The sequence below is a fragment of the Pleurodeles waltl genome, chromosome 6 (genome assembly GCF_031143425.1).
Source record: "Pleurodeles waltl isolate 20211129_DDA chromosome 6, aPleWal1.hap1.20221129, whole genome shotgun sequence".
Taxonomy (NCBI): domain Eukaryota; kingdom Metazoa; phylum Chordata; class Amphibia; order Caudata; family Salamandridae; genus Pleurodeles; species Pleurodeles waltl.
The window spans coordinates 13,563,849-13,578,213 of NC_090445.1; the positions used below are offsets into that span (position 1 = coordinate 13,563,849).

A 14,365-nucleotide genomic window follows, 5' to 3' on the forward strand; every position below is an offset into this window, starting at 1 on the left:
TATTAGAAGAACATGGATGTAGTTCTAAGAGTAGGTTTCACACGATTTCAGGTTATTCGAAGTATTTCCTCAAAAGCTGGTGTCAGGAAGAGCTTTTCCAACTCAACTGCCTTGTGTTTAAGGAAGACTTATTGAATGAACATAGTTTTGAAAAGCTTTCTGTGTTTTTTAGAGAAGCTTTAATACCAATCCGAAGGTAAGGCATTGGAAGATTTACCAGTAGGCCAAAGGCGTGGAGAGGGTTTTTCCAACAATCTTGTTGCTAAAATGTAATTGATTTTTTTTTTAATTTAAAATTAAAAAAGGTTTTAACAGAAATCTGAGAGTTCGGCTTTTCAGAGCCCCCCACTGTTCCAAGGTCATACACAATTTCCAGGCCCACGTTGAATGTATTCACAGAGAAGCATTCATTCCCAAAGAATTTGTGATGAACCCTCTTGAGAATAGACTAGTTGATAAAAGAAGCTTTGCTTTTGTTTCTCCTATGTTTTAGGTTAGTCTCTGCTACCTCTGCCAGGCCTGCACGTCCCTTCTGTACAGCCGCAAGATGCTAAAACATTACCTACAGGTAAGAAAAGCAGCTCCTGGGTGGATGGGGTTTGAGAGCGATCACTTTGAAGGTTGACGGTGATACACTTCAGGTATCATGGAGACAAGCCTGTCTTTCAAATGGTATGCAGGATGCATTGCAGAAGGGGTTATGGGAGTGTCCACAAAGAGTTGAAACCTCGTTCATGTCAGAATCCGATACAGCACACCACCAGAAGTCTTTTAGATCTTCCTGAATGGCTCAGCAGAGCACAGTCCTAGGAAGGAGCTCTCCAAGGGTTTGTGGGAGAGCATTACACAAAGGATCAGCGAGACCATTTCGTAACGGGTCAGTGGAAGCACACATAACAAAGGCTCAGAGGTGGGTGCAGCTTTCATGATGTCAAGGGCAGCACAGGGCATGATAGGCCAGGGGGATCACACACAACGAAGAGTCAAGGCGCGCACAGTACGTGAAGGGCAGGGAGAGTGGAACCCAAGAACACTTAGAAAGAGTTGAAGCAGTAAACATTAGAGTGAACACATTCCAGAAAGCACTGGCAGAACGTACTCCAAGAAGGGTCAGAGGACGAACACTGCAGGGAGTGTTTGGGGGCTGGGGAGGGTTGTGCTCTGCAGTTAAAGATATCACACTTTGGATATTTAGGAGGAGAGTGTGGCGATAGATAGCAGATGTGAATGAAGGGTTGAGACCAAGCATGTTCCCAGGCTTGGAGGATGAGGGGGTAGTGATGAGGCCCATACCTTGGCCATTAGTGGTGCATCATTCTGAGGATGGAAGGGCCGGAGCGTAGTCCAAAATAATGTTATGAACTTAATTTGATCCTAGAAAGATTAGGATTGGAACACACATCTGCTCTGATATAAATTAGTGGACTCAGGCATAGTTAGTAACAGCATGCATTGTATTCGGCACAGCGTAATCTGGCAGAGGCAGCGCGTGCTCTGGCTGGGGGAGGCAGCGCGTGCTCTGGCTGGGGGAGGCAGCGCGTGCTCTGGCTGGGGGAGGCAGCGCGTGCTCTGGCTGGGGGAGGCAGCGCGTGCTCTGGCTGGGGGAGGCAGCGCGTGCTCTGGCTGGGGGAGGCAGCGCGTGCTCTGGCTGGCGGAGGCAGCGCGTGCTCTGGCTGGCGGAGGCAGCGCGTGCTCTGGCTGGGGGAGGCAGCGCGTGCTCTGGCTGGGGGAGGCAGCGCGTGCTCTGGCTGGGGGAGGCAGTGCGTGCTCTGGCTGGGGGAGGCAGCGCGTGCTCTGGCTGGGGGAGGCAGCGCGTGCTCTGGCTGGGGGAGGCAGCGCGTGCTCTGGCTGGGGGAGGCAGCGCGTGCTCTGGCTGGCGGAGGCAGCGCGTGCTCTGGCTGGCGGAGGCAGCACGTGCTCTGGCTGGCGGAGGCAGCACGTGCTCTGGCTGGCGGAGGCAGCACGTACTCTGGCTGGGGGAGGCACCACGTGCTCTGGCTGGCGGAGGCAGGGCATACCTAGAGTTAGAGCACTCGGATCGCTAGAGACAGAGCGCACCTGGGTGGCTAGAGGCAGAGCGCACTTGGTGATGGACAGAATGTTTGAATTAATCTCAGCCACTGTTCATTACTGAGGCACCTTCCCAATCCATTGTTATTTTGCCCCCATGCCATCTCAGTTTGGACCCAGACATATGCAAATCAGCCTTGACCCTGCCCCAATGGGAAGAGTCCAGCTCTAACTGCCAGGCCAGGCACCCCATGAACTTGAACGCAAGCAACCCAGGAATGGGTTTGCCCTTATTAGGGCTCATCAGCCAGGTATAGCTTTGTTCCAGTGGTGTGGGGCTCCCATGACCTGCATCTGGGCATACACTTCCCACCAAGGGTGACACGCTAAAGAGTACAAAGAAAGTGATGGAAGGATTGCTTGAGTTAATCTCAGCCACTGGTAACTACTCGTGCCACGTTCCAGTCAATCGTTATTGTGAACACCATGCCACCTAAGTTTGGTCCCAGTCATATGCATACCTAATGAGGACAGAAGCGGTCCTGAGTTGCTTGTGGTCTGCTCCAAACAGAGGTGATGGTGGGAGAAAAATAATGGATTGGATTGTGGTTCAAGCGATTGCCAGTGGTGAGATTAGCGCAAGCAATTCCATCCATCATTTTGTTTTTTATGCCCTGGGTTCAAGACTGGGAGCATCCAGGAAAGGGTTGGTTGAGAGAGAGAGAGCATCATCCAGGTTCAACCCTTATGAATACAGAGATGAAGTGCACTCAGGAATGTAGAGATGGAACATGCCCCAGGTTTGATAGAGGCCGGCCACACTCAAAAAGTGGAACACAAACTGCAGACTGGAGCAAAGGCCAGAAAAAATGAGATGCGGAACTGTCCAAGCTGGAGCTCTAACCTGGTATAACTGGCCATCAGAGCACTTTTCACTTTCTCCCTATACCTCTGATACTTGATACAGCGCTAGCAATACAGGGTTAGGCGTAGCGCTGCTACTCTTCACAGAGGGCAATACCGGCCAGTGTTTTTCAGGTTTTTGGATTCTGAAGAGGTCCAAACATCTCTAATCAGCTCCTTATAGAACATCATCTGTGTTAATTTTTAACATGGACTTTCTGTCTTTATGAACTTTATCAGTTAGGAGTCAGGAAGGCAGCTCTGGAACGCTATTTAAATACCTTTCTTCTTATATTTACTGTTTAAAGTATATACTGATAAGGGGCGAAAATAATGACTTTAGGGGAATTTTCCTAATATTTGTACCAGCCAGACCTCTAAAATACTAATTACGCCAGGGAAAAAGACCAGGTGGCAACCCTAGTTGGGAGACTGTTGAGGGGCAGTGTAGGGAAATAAAAGGACCTGTCCAGTGCCACTGACCCATAGAGGCGCGGAGGAAGGGCTGAAGCATTAGTTGGATGGGTCCCGTTAGCCTCTATTGTTCACCATATATATTAATCTTGTGCCCAGGTGTCATCAATATGCAAAGTCCATACCATCTACAAAACAATTTTAACCACCCTCTGCAGTCCCTCTATATAACCCATGCTCAACCTTATATTCATCAAGCTCTCAAAGTACGCCCGCCCTGCAGCATGTTGCTGGTGAAAGAGAATCCCCTATGATCAAGCATGCAGCTTAGCCTTGATGAGGGTTCAGGATCCTCTGGTGGAAGAAACGTGAAAGAGTACTACTTACCCGGGACATAAAGCGACTCCTATCTCCTGTACAAAGAAGCCATGGATGTTTCTTAATTACTCTCACTTTGGTAGTGTTTGCTTGTCAAATAATTCCTTTTCTCCCCCTCAACAGTGTAGCATGAACTTTGTTAATTTCTGATAGGCTTTAAGAGCAAATGTTCTCTGTTTTTGCAGTCTGTTAATGGAGTCTGTTATTTGTTGTTTCTTCTCCATCTTTGCAACAGACGAGAAATGGCGAAGCTCTCCAGCCAGCAGGACCTCCTCGTGCGCAACGCACTGCTCACACGCCTTCGAAGCAGGCAAGTGCGGAGTCTGAGGCCACGGAACAGAGGGCCCTGCGCACGGTTCAGCACAGCCTCTTGAAGATACTCAGCAAGACGCTGGCAGCCCTGAGACACTTCACCCCAGACGTGTGCCAGATCCTGCTGGACCAGGTACAGCACCTTCAAGAACTGCACGCTGTATAAATGTAGTGTTGTGGCAGTAGTAAGATCATACCACCTGAGACTGCAGCAGTTTAGCTGTGCTACAAGCACATGTGCTGCATGTGTGACAGAAAACACCCTTCAGGTAGCCTTTTACCCTTTAGAAGGGGCAGTGTCCTCCCTGATGGAGATAAGAAAGGGGCAAGGTGTTTTGTAAATACTTCCATTACTCAGCTTGGTAAAATTGCAATAATGAAATCAACCCACTCTTTGGAGAACATAAGAGTATATTTTAATTGTTATGAATATACATTTATGTAGTTTACTTACTTGTACAGCGCAGCATAACCTGAATGATGTCAGTATCCTTTACGTATAACCAAACAATGAGGATGGGTCTCTCTTCGACTCCACAAGGTGCTATAATAAGATAAAAAATAATGATAAAGGCAATGACTGAAGTCTGAAACAGATATTCATATTGTGGTCTTACTGAAGAATGGAATATAAACTTGGAAGAGCAAAGAACATTGGGAGAGGAGGGCTTAGAAAAATTAGATGAGAAAAGGTGGGAGCCAGACAGGGGGAAGAAAAAGAATCTGGAGAATCCCAGACGTCTAAGAATCAAAGACGAGTGATAAAGAGGGAGTAGAAGCAGATGGGAGCTTTTAAGAACAGGCGCTGAGCTGACCGTGGGAGAATGAGACAGATGGAAGAAGTGAGTGGAGAGGAGATGAGATGTATATACTCCTGCGCCCTGGCTTTCTCCCATTTTCAGCCTGTACATACTATGCTACCTGTAGCAGGAACAGGAACTGCTTTTGTAGCTGCCTCCTAGAACTTAGCCCTTCAAGCACCACAGAGGTGTCCATGTAAGACAGCAGGAGCTCCCATTTCTTCCGCTGGTGCACAGGCTCACCGACTATTTGTTTTTTATTTCGACTCTTGATGGTGGTTGGTTGAAACCTAATTTCCTAAGTAGACCAGCCACATTGGACAGTGGTAAAACAAAATGGAGCTTTGATTAACATATTGCCAAGTTAATAGAGGAAATACTACTAAAGTGCTATTGAATCCATTGTGTATAAAAATAAACTGCCACACAGAACGGAAGGACAGCATTTCTATCCTTAATACTGTAAACACAATCCAGCTCTTCTCCCAAGAGCCTGTTACCTCTCGGCGGAAAAGGCCAGCAAGCATAAAATTACTTTTGAGGAAGCTATGATTCTAAAGCAGAAAAAAGAGCCAAGTACTTGGGCTACCCTCATGTGGAGGTAGATTCGGGATTCTGACAAGTTCCTTGACCAAAACCCTATCACACCATTACCACCTGTTGGGTGTTAATCAGTCTATGGCTCCTGGGAACAATTTCAATTTGATTGTAATGACAAAAGTAGAAGTTCCATAAGAACTATTCCAGTACTTAACTATATCTGGGAAGAAGGGCTGTCTTGCTTGTGCAATCCAGTTGCAGGCCCTACTCTGATGTCATGTCTTGTTAGAACTGGCTCACATTTCCGCTGCAGCGCAGAGGAGATCCAGAAATCCATCAACACAATGTGGTGTCATCACCGATCATGAAGGCAAGACATTTAAATACCATGAGAATAAAATTAGCGCTTCTGATGGATACTTCCAACCACCGATTGTGAATACCCCTAGGCACTGGACTGGTTCCAGAGAGTTCAGCAATTCCCTCTGCATCGATAGGAGGCACAGTGCGGTTCTGTGTCATATCTGTCTGTCCCCAGAAATGACGTCAGGGTTCCTACACAGTCGCCACCTTTGCTTGCTGATGTCAATTCCTTTCTTTTCATGCTTTCTGACACAGATCCACAGCTTACTCCCTTGAAGTCCATTAGGCTTGACAAACAATTTTTTCAAACTTTTTTTCTTGTGTGCAAGGCACTTGTCCACCCCACGGAGTACAAACCTTGTAAGTCATGTCAGTGACAGACCCCCTCGAGATCTCTGGTGTTTGGGGCCCTCACTTAACTCAGCATCATGTGACAAATGCGCTTGGAAGAATCCAAAAGCCATCTGGGACCACATGGTCAAAATGTGCCGCAGAACATTGCTGAGGAGCACAAAGGTCTGTTACTGCTCAAAGCCAAGGACATGTTCTAATGAGCACGTGTTCTCTAAATATATATTTGCCAGTGGATAAGGGACATTCCCCTCCAAAAACAAGAGGGTTCAAGCCAAGTAGGAGTCGCCATAGACAGTTGTCTGTGGTAGACCCTCACGAGGGTCAGTGTTGTCTAAGCTGGAAACGGGATTCAATGTGCACAAAAATTAACCTGAAAGCCATTCAAGACATTGAAGCTAAACTTTACGTTGAAAAAACCAAAGAAGTCCCTCTTATGGGTGCGAACGCATGAAAGATGGCCCAGCACCGAGGGCAACTGTGGGATTAGACTGTATAAGATCTGCAGTGTTGGCTACTGGACTGCAATTGGACCGGTGGCAGACCCCTCTCCCTACCCTTCCCAGAGCTAACAGTCATGACGGATGCATTGTCGCTGGATTGGGAAGGTCATCTGGAAGAGGAGGAGATCAAAGGCCTCAATCAAGGGGGAACGAATGCAGGTTTGCTCTGACAACACCACCGCCTTGTGGTACTATAACAAAGAGGGTGAAGTGGGGTCTGGGTCCTGTGCCAGGAGCCCTGTGTCTCTGGAAATTATGGCAAACTCAGCCAACTTTGCCCAGCGGATCACAAATGACAGCTGCACTCTGAGGTGGCAAAGGGCATCTTCCAACAAAATTGAAAACACTGGATTGTTTTTTGTTTTGTTGAGAACATAGTATGTCTACATTTTGCACTTTGGAATTCCCAAAGCGTTTCTCACTGGTAAACACTTTTCGGTTGGTTTTGATTTCAGGTTTCCTGTACACCATCTCACTGCTACTTCTCCTGCCCAAAGTTCTGAAGAGGATCAGGAACAAACAGGCCCAAGTCATCGTAGGGGCTACAAACTGGGTGATAAAAGTGTGGTAAACAGAGCTTCTGGTTACGAGCATCTATCCTCCAGTCCGGTTGCCCCTTCGGGAGAACTTTCTTGGATGCTGCAACACGTTTGTTGTCTGGTTTTCTTCAGAAAATATTCAACCTTTACAGGTACAGTTGTCTGGCATAGTGCTCTTTTGTTTAACCTTAGCCCAGCAAGGTCTTGCTGTTGCGGTAGTTAAAGGTTATTTTTCCGTTCTTTCAGCTTCTTTGCATTTACCTGATCAGCCGTGTTTATCACCTGTTGTGATGCCTTTTCTAAAAGGGCTGACCATATGTTCCCACCAACATCATTTGTGATGCCTCAGTGGAACCTCATTCTAGTTCTCACTTTCCTGATGTGCACTCCTTTTAATTTAGTGCACAGCTTCCATCTCTGATTGACTCACTTTAAAGACAGCATTCCTCATGGAATAAGGTCAGCTCTTTGCATGAGTGAGCTACAAGCATTGTCTGTCTAGCAACCATATACCACCTCCTCCCTGGACAAGCTAGTGCTCTGGACTAAAGCGTAATTTTTCCCAAACGTTGTTGTGCCTTTCCATGTAGGACAGTCCAGTAGCCAACAGCTTTCTTTGCCGCACCTCATCAATCTAACGAGGGGAAAATACTTTATTGCCTAGACCCACAGATACCTCTGAGAATTTACAGTGATGGTATCAAGTACCACTTGGTGGATAATCAGCTCTTTCTCGGGTTCTCGAGGCAAATATGGGAAAAGCTGTGCGGAAGAGAAGCATCTCAAGATGGGTGACCAACAGACAACCTCCAGAAGGCCTACACGCCCATTCTACCAGAGCAAAGGCTGCTACTGTTGCGCTGGTGTGTCGAGTGTCAGTCTGCTGACATTCCAGAGTGCTATCTAGATGTCATTTCACACTTTCACAAAGCACTACGGCTTGGATAACGTAGTTCGGTGAGTGGCATTTTGCCTGATCTGTCCTGCAGAGTTGCCTCGTCTGAGCCATTTCACAGACTACTACCTTCGGGACTGCTTTGGGATCTATTCTAAAGGTGGAATCTGTGGTCAAAAGTATCCATCAGAAGAACAAGGTTCGATGGCATCTGTCGCTGTAGATACACATGGTATGCATGAGCTCGCCATCTGGTGTTGGGTCGGAGTGTTACAAGTTGTTTTTCTTCGAAGAAGTGTTTTCGAGTCACGGGACCGAGTGACTCCACCTTCTGTGCTCATTGCGCATGGGCGTCGACTCCATCTTCGATTGTTTTCTTTCCGCCATCGGGTTCGGACGTGTTCCTGTCGCTCCGAGTTTCGGAACGGAAAGTTAGCTGAAGACGGAAGATTTTCGACGGTATCGTTGCGATCCGGTTAGAGATAGACACATACGACGACGCGTTCAACATCGAAGCGCCTCGGTGCCCTTCGGGGTAGATTTCGGCACCCCGTCGGGGCCTAGTCGGCCCGACCGCGTGGAGGACAACGCCGATGGATCGGACCCCGTTTCGATTCTGCCCCGAATGCCACAACAAATATCCTTATACGGACCTACACTCGGTCTGTAATCTGTGCCTGTCACCCGAGCACAGCGAAGAATCCTGTGAGGCCTGTCGGGCGTTCCGGTCCCGAAAAACTCTGCGCGACCGTCGAGCGAGAAGACTCCAGATGGCGTCCACGCCAAAAGAGCGTCCACAGTTCGAGACAGAAGAGGAACAGGAGGAATCCTTTTCCATCCAGGATTCAGACTCCGACGAGCTACACTCTACAAGAACCGTGAGTAAGACGTCGAGATCAAACCTTAAAAAAGGAAAGAAGGCCCAGGGGACGCCACTGCCAACCGGCCACGGCTCCACCCAAATTCTCGGTGACCAACAATCGGCACCGAAAAAGGCCCATTCAGTGTCGAGATCGTCCGACTTCGGTCGAGACACCGGCACGCAGCCTCCTCGGGACCGAGAGAGTGCTAAACAGAAGCATCGACACCGAGAGTTCGGTGTCGACACCGATCGACGCCGAGACAGTGGCGCCGAAGACCATAGAGGCCAAGAATTTTCGGCACAGAAAAAGAGGAAGGTTACCTCGGAGCCGAAAAAACAATCGACAGGGCTTTCGGAGCCGAAAAAAGCGACATCAGACCCTGTTTCTGGCTCCTATACCGAAGAGCATTCTATGTCTTCTCAAATGAAGAAACATAGATTTGAACAAGAACTGCAATCCACTGACGTGGATCACACGCAAAAGCGTATCTTTATTCAGCAGGGGACTGGGAAGATCAGTACCCTCCCACCTGTCAAACGAAAGAGAACGCTTCAGTTTACTCCTCAGCAACAAACAACACAAAAGGTAACACCTCCTCCCTCGCCTCCACCTGTAACTCCGGCTTCGCCAACTTACACCCCGTCACATTCGCCAGCTCACACCGCCATGAGCCACGACGACCAAGATCAGGATGCGTGGGACTTGTACGACGCACCAGTGTCTGATAACAGCCCAGACACATACCCAACTAGGCCATCACCACCGGAAGACAGCACAGCCTACTCGCAAGTGGTGGCTAGAGCAGCTCTATTCCATAATGTGGAACTACACTCGGAACAAGTAGAGGATGATTTTTTATTTAACACCCTCTCCTCAACCCACAGCTCCTACCAAAGCCTGCCGATGCTCCCAGGCATGCTACGCCATGCAAAGGACATTTTCAAGGAGCCAGTTAAAAGTAGGGCAGTGACGCCTAGGGTGGACAAAAAGTATAAGGCGCCTCCTACGGACCCTGTCTTCATCACCTCTCAGCTGCCACCAGACTCTGTGGTGGTAGGGGCTGCCAGAAAACGGGCAAACTCACACACTTCTGGGGATGCACCTCCCCCAGATAAAGAAAGTAGGAAGTTCGATGCAGCCGGGAAGAGGGTTGCTGTCCAAGCAGCAAACCAGTGGCGCATCGCAAATTCACAAGCGCTGCTAGCGCGATACGACAGAGCCCACTGGGATGAGATGCAGCATCTCATTGAACATCTCCCAAAAGATCTGCAAAAAAGAGCAAAACAGGTTGTTGAGGAGGGTCAAAACATTTCCAACAATCAAATACGCTCCTCCATGGATGCAGCAGACACGGCCGCAAGAACCATTAATACGTCGGTTACCATCCGTAGGCACGCATGGCTCAGAACGTCTGGATTCAAGCCAGAAATTCAACAGGCAGTGCTTAACATGCCAGTAAACGAGAAACTTCTGTTCGGTCCGGAGGTCGACACAGCTATAGAAAAGCTCAAGAAGGACACTGACACTGCCAAGGCCATGGGCGCACTCTACTCCCCGCAGAGCAGAGGATCTTATAACACCTTCCGCAAAACACCTTTTAGAGGAGGGTTTCGGGGTCAGGCCACACAAGCTAGCACCTCACAGTCCGCACCGCCCACCTACCAGGGACAGTACAGGGGAGGTTTTCGGGGCCAGTATAGAGGGGGGCAATTCCCTAGGAATAGGGGAAGATTTCAAAGCCCCAAAACCACTACCAACAAGCAGTGACTCACATGTCACACACCCCTCCCACACAACACCAGTGGGGGGGAGGATACGTCAATATTACGAAGCATGGGACAAAATAACTACAGACACATGGGTCCTAGCAATTATCCAGCATGGTTATTGCATAGAATTCCTGCAATTCCCTCCAGACATACCACCAAAATCACAAAATTTAACAAAATACCATTCACAGCTTCTAGAGATAGAAGTTCAAGCACTACTGCAAAAAAATGCAATAGAATTAGTACCAAGCACACAAATAAACACAGGAGTTTATTCACTGTACTTCTTGATACCAAAAAAGGACGAAACACTGAGACCAATTCTAGACCTCAGAGTAGTAAACACATTCATCAAATCAGACCACTTTCACATGGTCACACTACAAGAAGTGTTACCATTGCTCAAAAAACACGACTACATGACAACCCTAGACCTCAAGGACGCATATTTCCATATACCAATACATCAATCACACAGGAAATATCTAAGGTTTGTATTCAAAGGAATACATTACCAATTCAAAGTATTGCCTTTTGGTTTAACAACCGCTCCAAGAGTATTCACAAAATGCCTAGCAGTAGTCGCTGCACACATCAGAAGGCAGCAAATACATGTGTTCCCGTATCTAGACGACTGGCTAATCAAAACCAGTTCGCTCACACAATGCTCAAACCACACAAATCAAGTCATACAAACCCTCTACAAACTAGGGTTCACCGTCAACTTTGCAAAATCAAACATTCTGCCAAGCAAAGTACAGCAATATCTAGGAGCCATAATAGACACGACAAAAGGAGTAGCAACGCCAACTCCACAAAGGATCCACAATTTCAACAGGGTCATTCAACACATGTCTCCAAACCAAACAATACAAGCAAGAACAATACTACAGCTCCTAGGCATGATGTCCTCATGCATAGCCATTGTCCCAAACGCAAGACTGCACATGAGGCCCTTACAACAGTGCCTAGCCTCACAGTGGTCTCAAGCACAGGGTCACCTTCTAGATCTGGTGTTGCTAGACCGCCAAACTTACCTCTCGCTTCTATGGTGGAACAGTATAAATTTAAACATAGGGCGGCCTTTCCAAGACCCAGTGCCAGAGTACGTAATAACAACAGATGCTTCCATGACAGGGTGGGGAGCACATCTCAATCAACACAACATAAGAGGACAATGGAACATATATCAAACAAAACTGCATATAAATCATCTAGAATTATTAGCAGTTTTTCAAGCACTAAAAGCTTTCCAACCAATCATAACCCACAAATACATCCTTGTCAAAACAGACAACATGACAACGATGTATTATCTAAACAAACAAGGAGGAACACATTCAACGCAGTTAAGCTTGTTAGCTCAAAAAATATGGAAGTGGGCAATCCACCATCAGATTGGTCTAATAGCACAGTTTATTCCGGGGATCCAGAATCAGCTGGCAGACAATCTCTCTCGAGATCACCAGCAAGTACACGAATGGGAAATCCACCCACAGATTCTGTACACCTACTTCACACTCTGGGGAACACCACAAATAGACTTATTTGCAACAAAAGAGAACGCAAAATGCCAAAACTTCGCGTCCAGATACCCACACAAGCAATCCCAAGGCAATGCCCTATGGATGAACTGGTCAGGAATATTTGCTTACGCTTTTCCTCCTCTCCCTCTCCTTCCTTACCTAGTAAACAAATTGAGTCAAAACAAACTCAAACTCATTTTAATAGCACCAACTTGGGCAAGACAACCCTGGTACACAACACTGCTAGATCTGTCTGTAGTACCACACATCAAACTGCCCAACAAACCAGATCTGTTAACGCAACACAACCAACAGATCAGACACCCGGACCCAGCATCGCTGAATCTAGCAATCTGGCTCCTGAAATCCTAGAATTCGGACACTTGCAACTTAGCCAAGAGTGTATGGAAGTCATAAAGCAGGCCAGAAGGCCATCCACTAGACACTGCTACGCAAGTAAGTGGAAAAGATTTGTTTGGTACTGCCATCATAATCAGATACAACCGCTAGATGCAACTCCAAAACATATAGTAAATTACTTGCTCCATTTACAAAAAGCAAAGCTAGCCTTCTCTTCTATTAAAATACACCTTGCAGCAATATCTGCATACCTGCAAACTACCTATTCAACTTCCTTGTATAGGATACCAGTTATCAAAGCATTTATAGAAGGGCTTAAAAGAATTATACCACCAAGAACACCACCTGTTCCTTCATGGAACCTAAACGTGGTTCTAACAAGACTCATGGGCCCACCTTTCGAACCCATGCACTCTTGCGGAATACAATTCCTAACCTGGAAAGTTGCCTTTCTCATCGCCATTACATCTCTAAGAAGAGTAAGTGAAATTCAAGCGTTCACAACACAAGAGCCTTTTATACAAATACATAAAAATAAGGTCGTCCTACGACCTAATCCAAAATTTTTACCAAAAGTTATTTCACCATTCCATCTAAATCAAACGGTAGAACTACCAGTATTTTTCCCACAGCCAGATTCTGTGGCTGAAAGAGCACTACATACATTAGATGTCAAAAGAGCATTAATGTACTACATTGACAGAACAAAGAACATCAGAAAAACTAAACAGCTATTTATTGCATTCCAAAAACCTCATGCAGGTAACCCAATATCAAAACAAGGTATAGCCAGATGGATAGTTAAATGCATCCAAATCTGCTACCTTAAAGCAAAAAGACAACTGCCCATTACTCCCAGGGCACATTCAACAAGGAAAAAAGGTGCTTCAATGGCCTTTTTAGGAAACATCCCAATGCAGGAAATATGTAAGGCAGCCACTTGGTCTACGCCTCACACATTCACCAAACACTACTGTATAGATGTGCTATCCGCACAACAAGCTACAGTAGGTCAAGCTGTATTAAGAACTCTATTTCAGACAACTTCTACTCCTACAGGCTAAACCACCGCTTATGGGGAACTAACTGCTTACTAGTCTATGCATACCATGTGTATCTACAGCGACAGATGCCATCGAACTGAAAATGTCACTTACCCAGTGTACATCTGTTCGTGGCATCAGTCGCTGAGATTCACATGGACCCACCCACCTCCCCGGAAGCCTGTAGCAGTTCAGAAGTTACCTTCAATTTTGTACATTTGTATATATTACTTAATCCTTTAATAGGTACATACTTACATTTTTCATTGCGCGGGCACTATTACTATAGTACAACTCCTACCTCACCCTCTGCGGGGAAAACAATCGAAGATGGAGTCGACGCCCATGCGCAATGAGCACAGAAGGTGGAGTCACTCGGTCCCGTGACTCGAAAACACTTCTTCGAAGAAAAACAACTTGTAACACTCCGACCCAACACCAGATGGCGAGCTCATGCATACCATGTGAATCTCAGCGACTGATGCCACGAACAGATGTACACTGGGTAAGTGACATTTTCATTACTGTGCTTGTACAGTAAAAAAGGTAGATGGTTGCTTGAGTTATATCCAATTGACCTAAATTACCGTACTTATAAGTCTCTAGTATATAGCATTAGGGGTTCTTAAGCTCTGTAAGTTAAAGTGTCACTCATGGGCTGCAGGACCAGTTGTGACACCACAAATATGAGAAAGTAAAACATGTTTCACAGACTGGCACTGCAGGCTGGTAGAGAAGTTTAAAACTGCTAACTTGACTTTGCCACATTAAGCAGTGGCAAAGCCCAAACTCCTTT

At 46.8% G+C, this 14,365-nt stretch overlaps 1 protein-coding gene across 3 annotated transcripts in view; it reads left to right on the forward strand.

Moving 5' to 3' along the window:
- Window positions 1-14,365, forward strand: part of NUP188 (nucleoporin 188) — a 642,545-nt gene that overhangs the window by 605,028 nt on the left and 23,152 nt on the right. For all 3 annotated transcript variants that reach the window (XM_069237029.1, XM_069237030.1, XM_069237031.1), the window contains exons 39-40: window positions 494-568; window positions 3,941-4,150. In XM_069237029.1, the coding sequence (XP_069093130.1) occupies window positions 494-568; window positions 3,941-4,150 (285 nt within the window). The remainder of the gene's footprint in view (window positions 1-493; window positions 569-3,940; window positions 4,151-14,365) is intronic.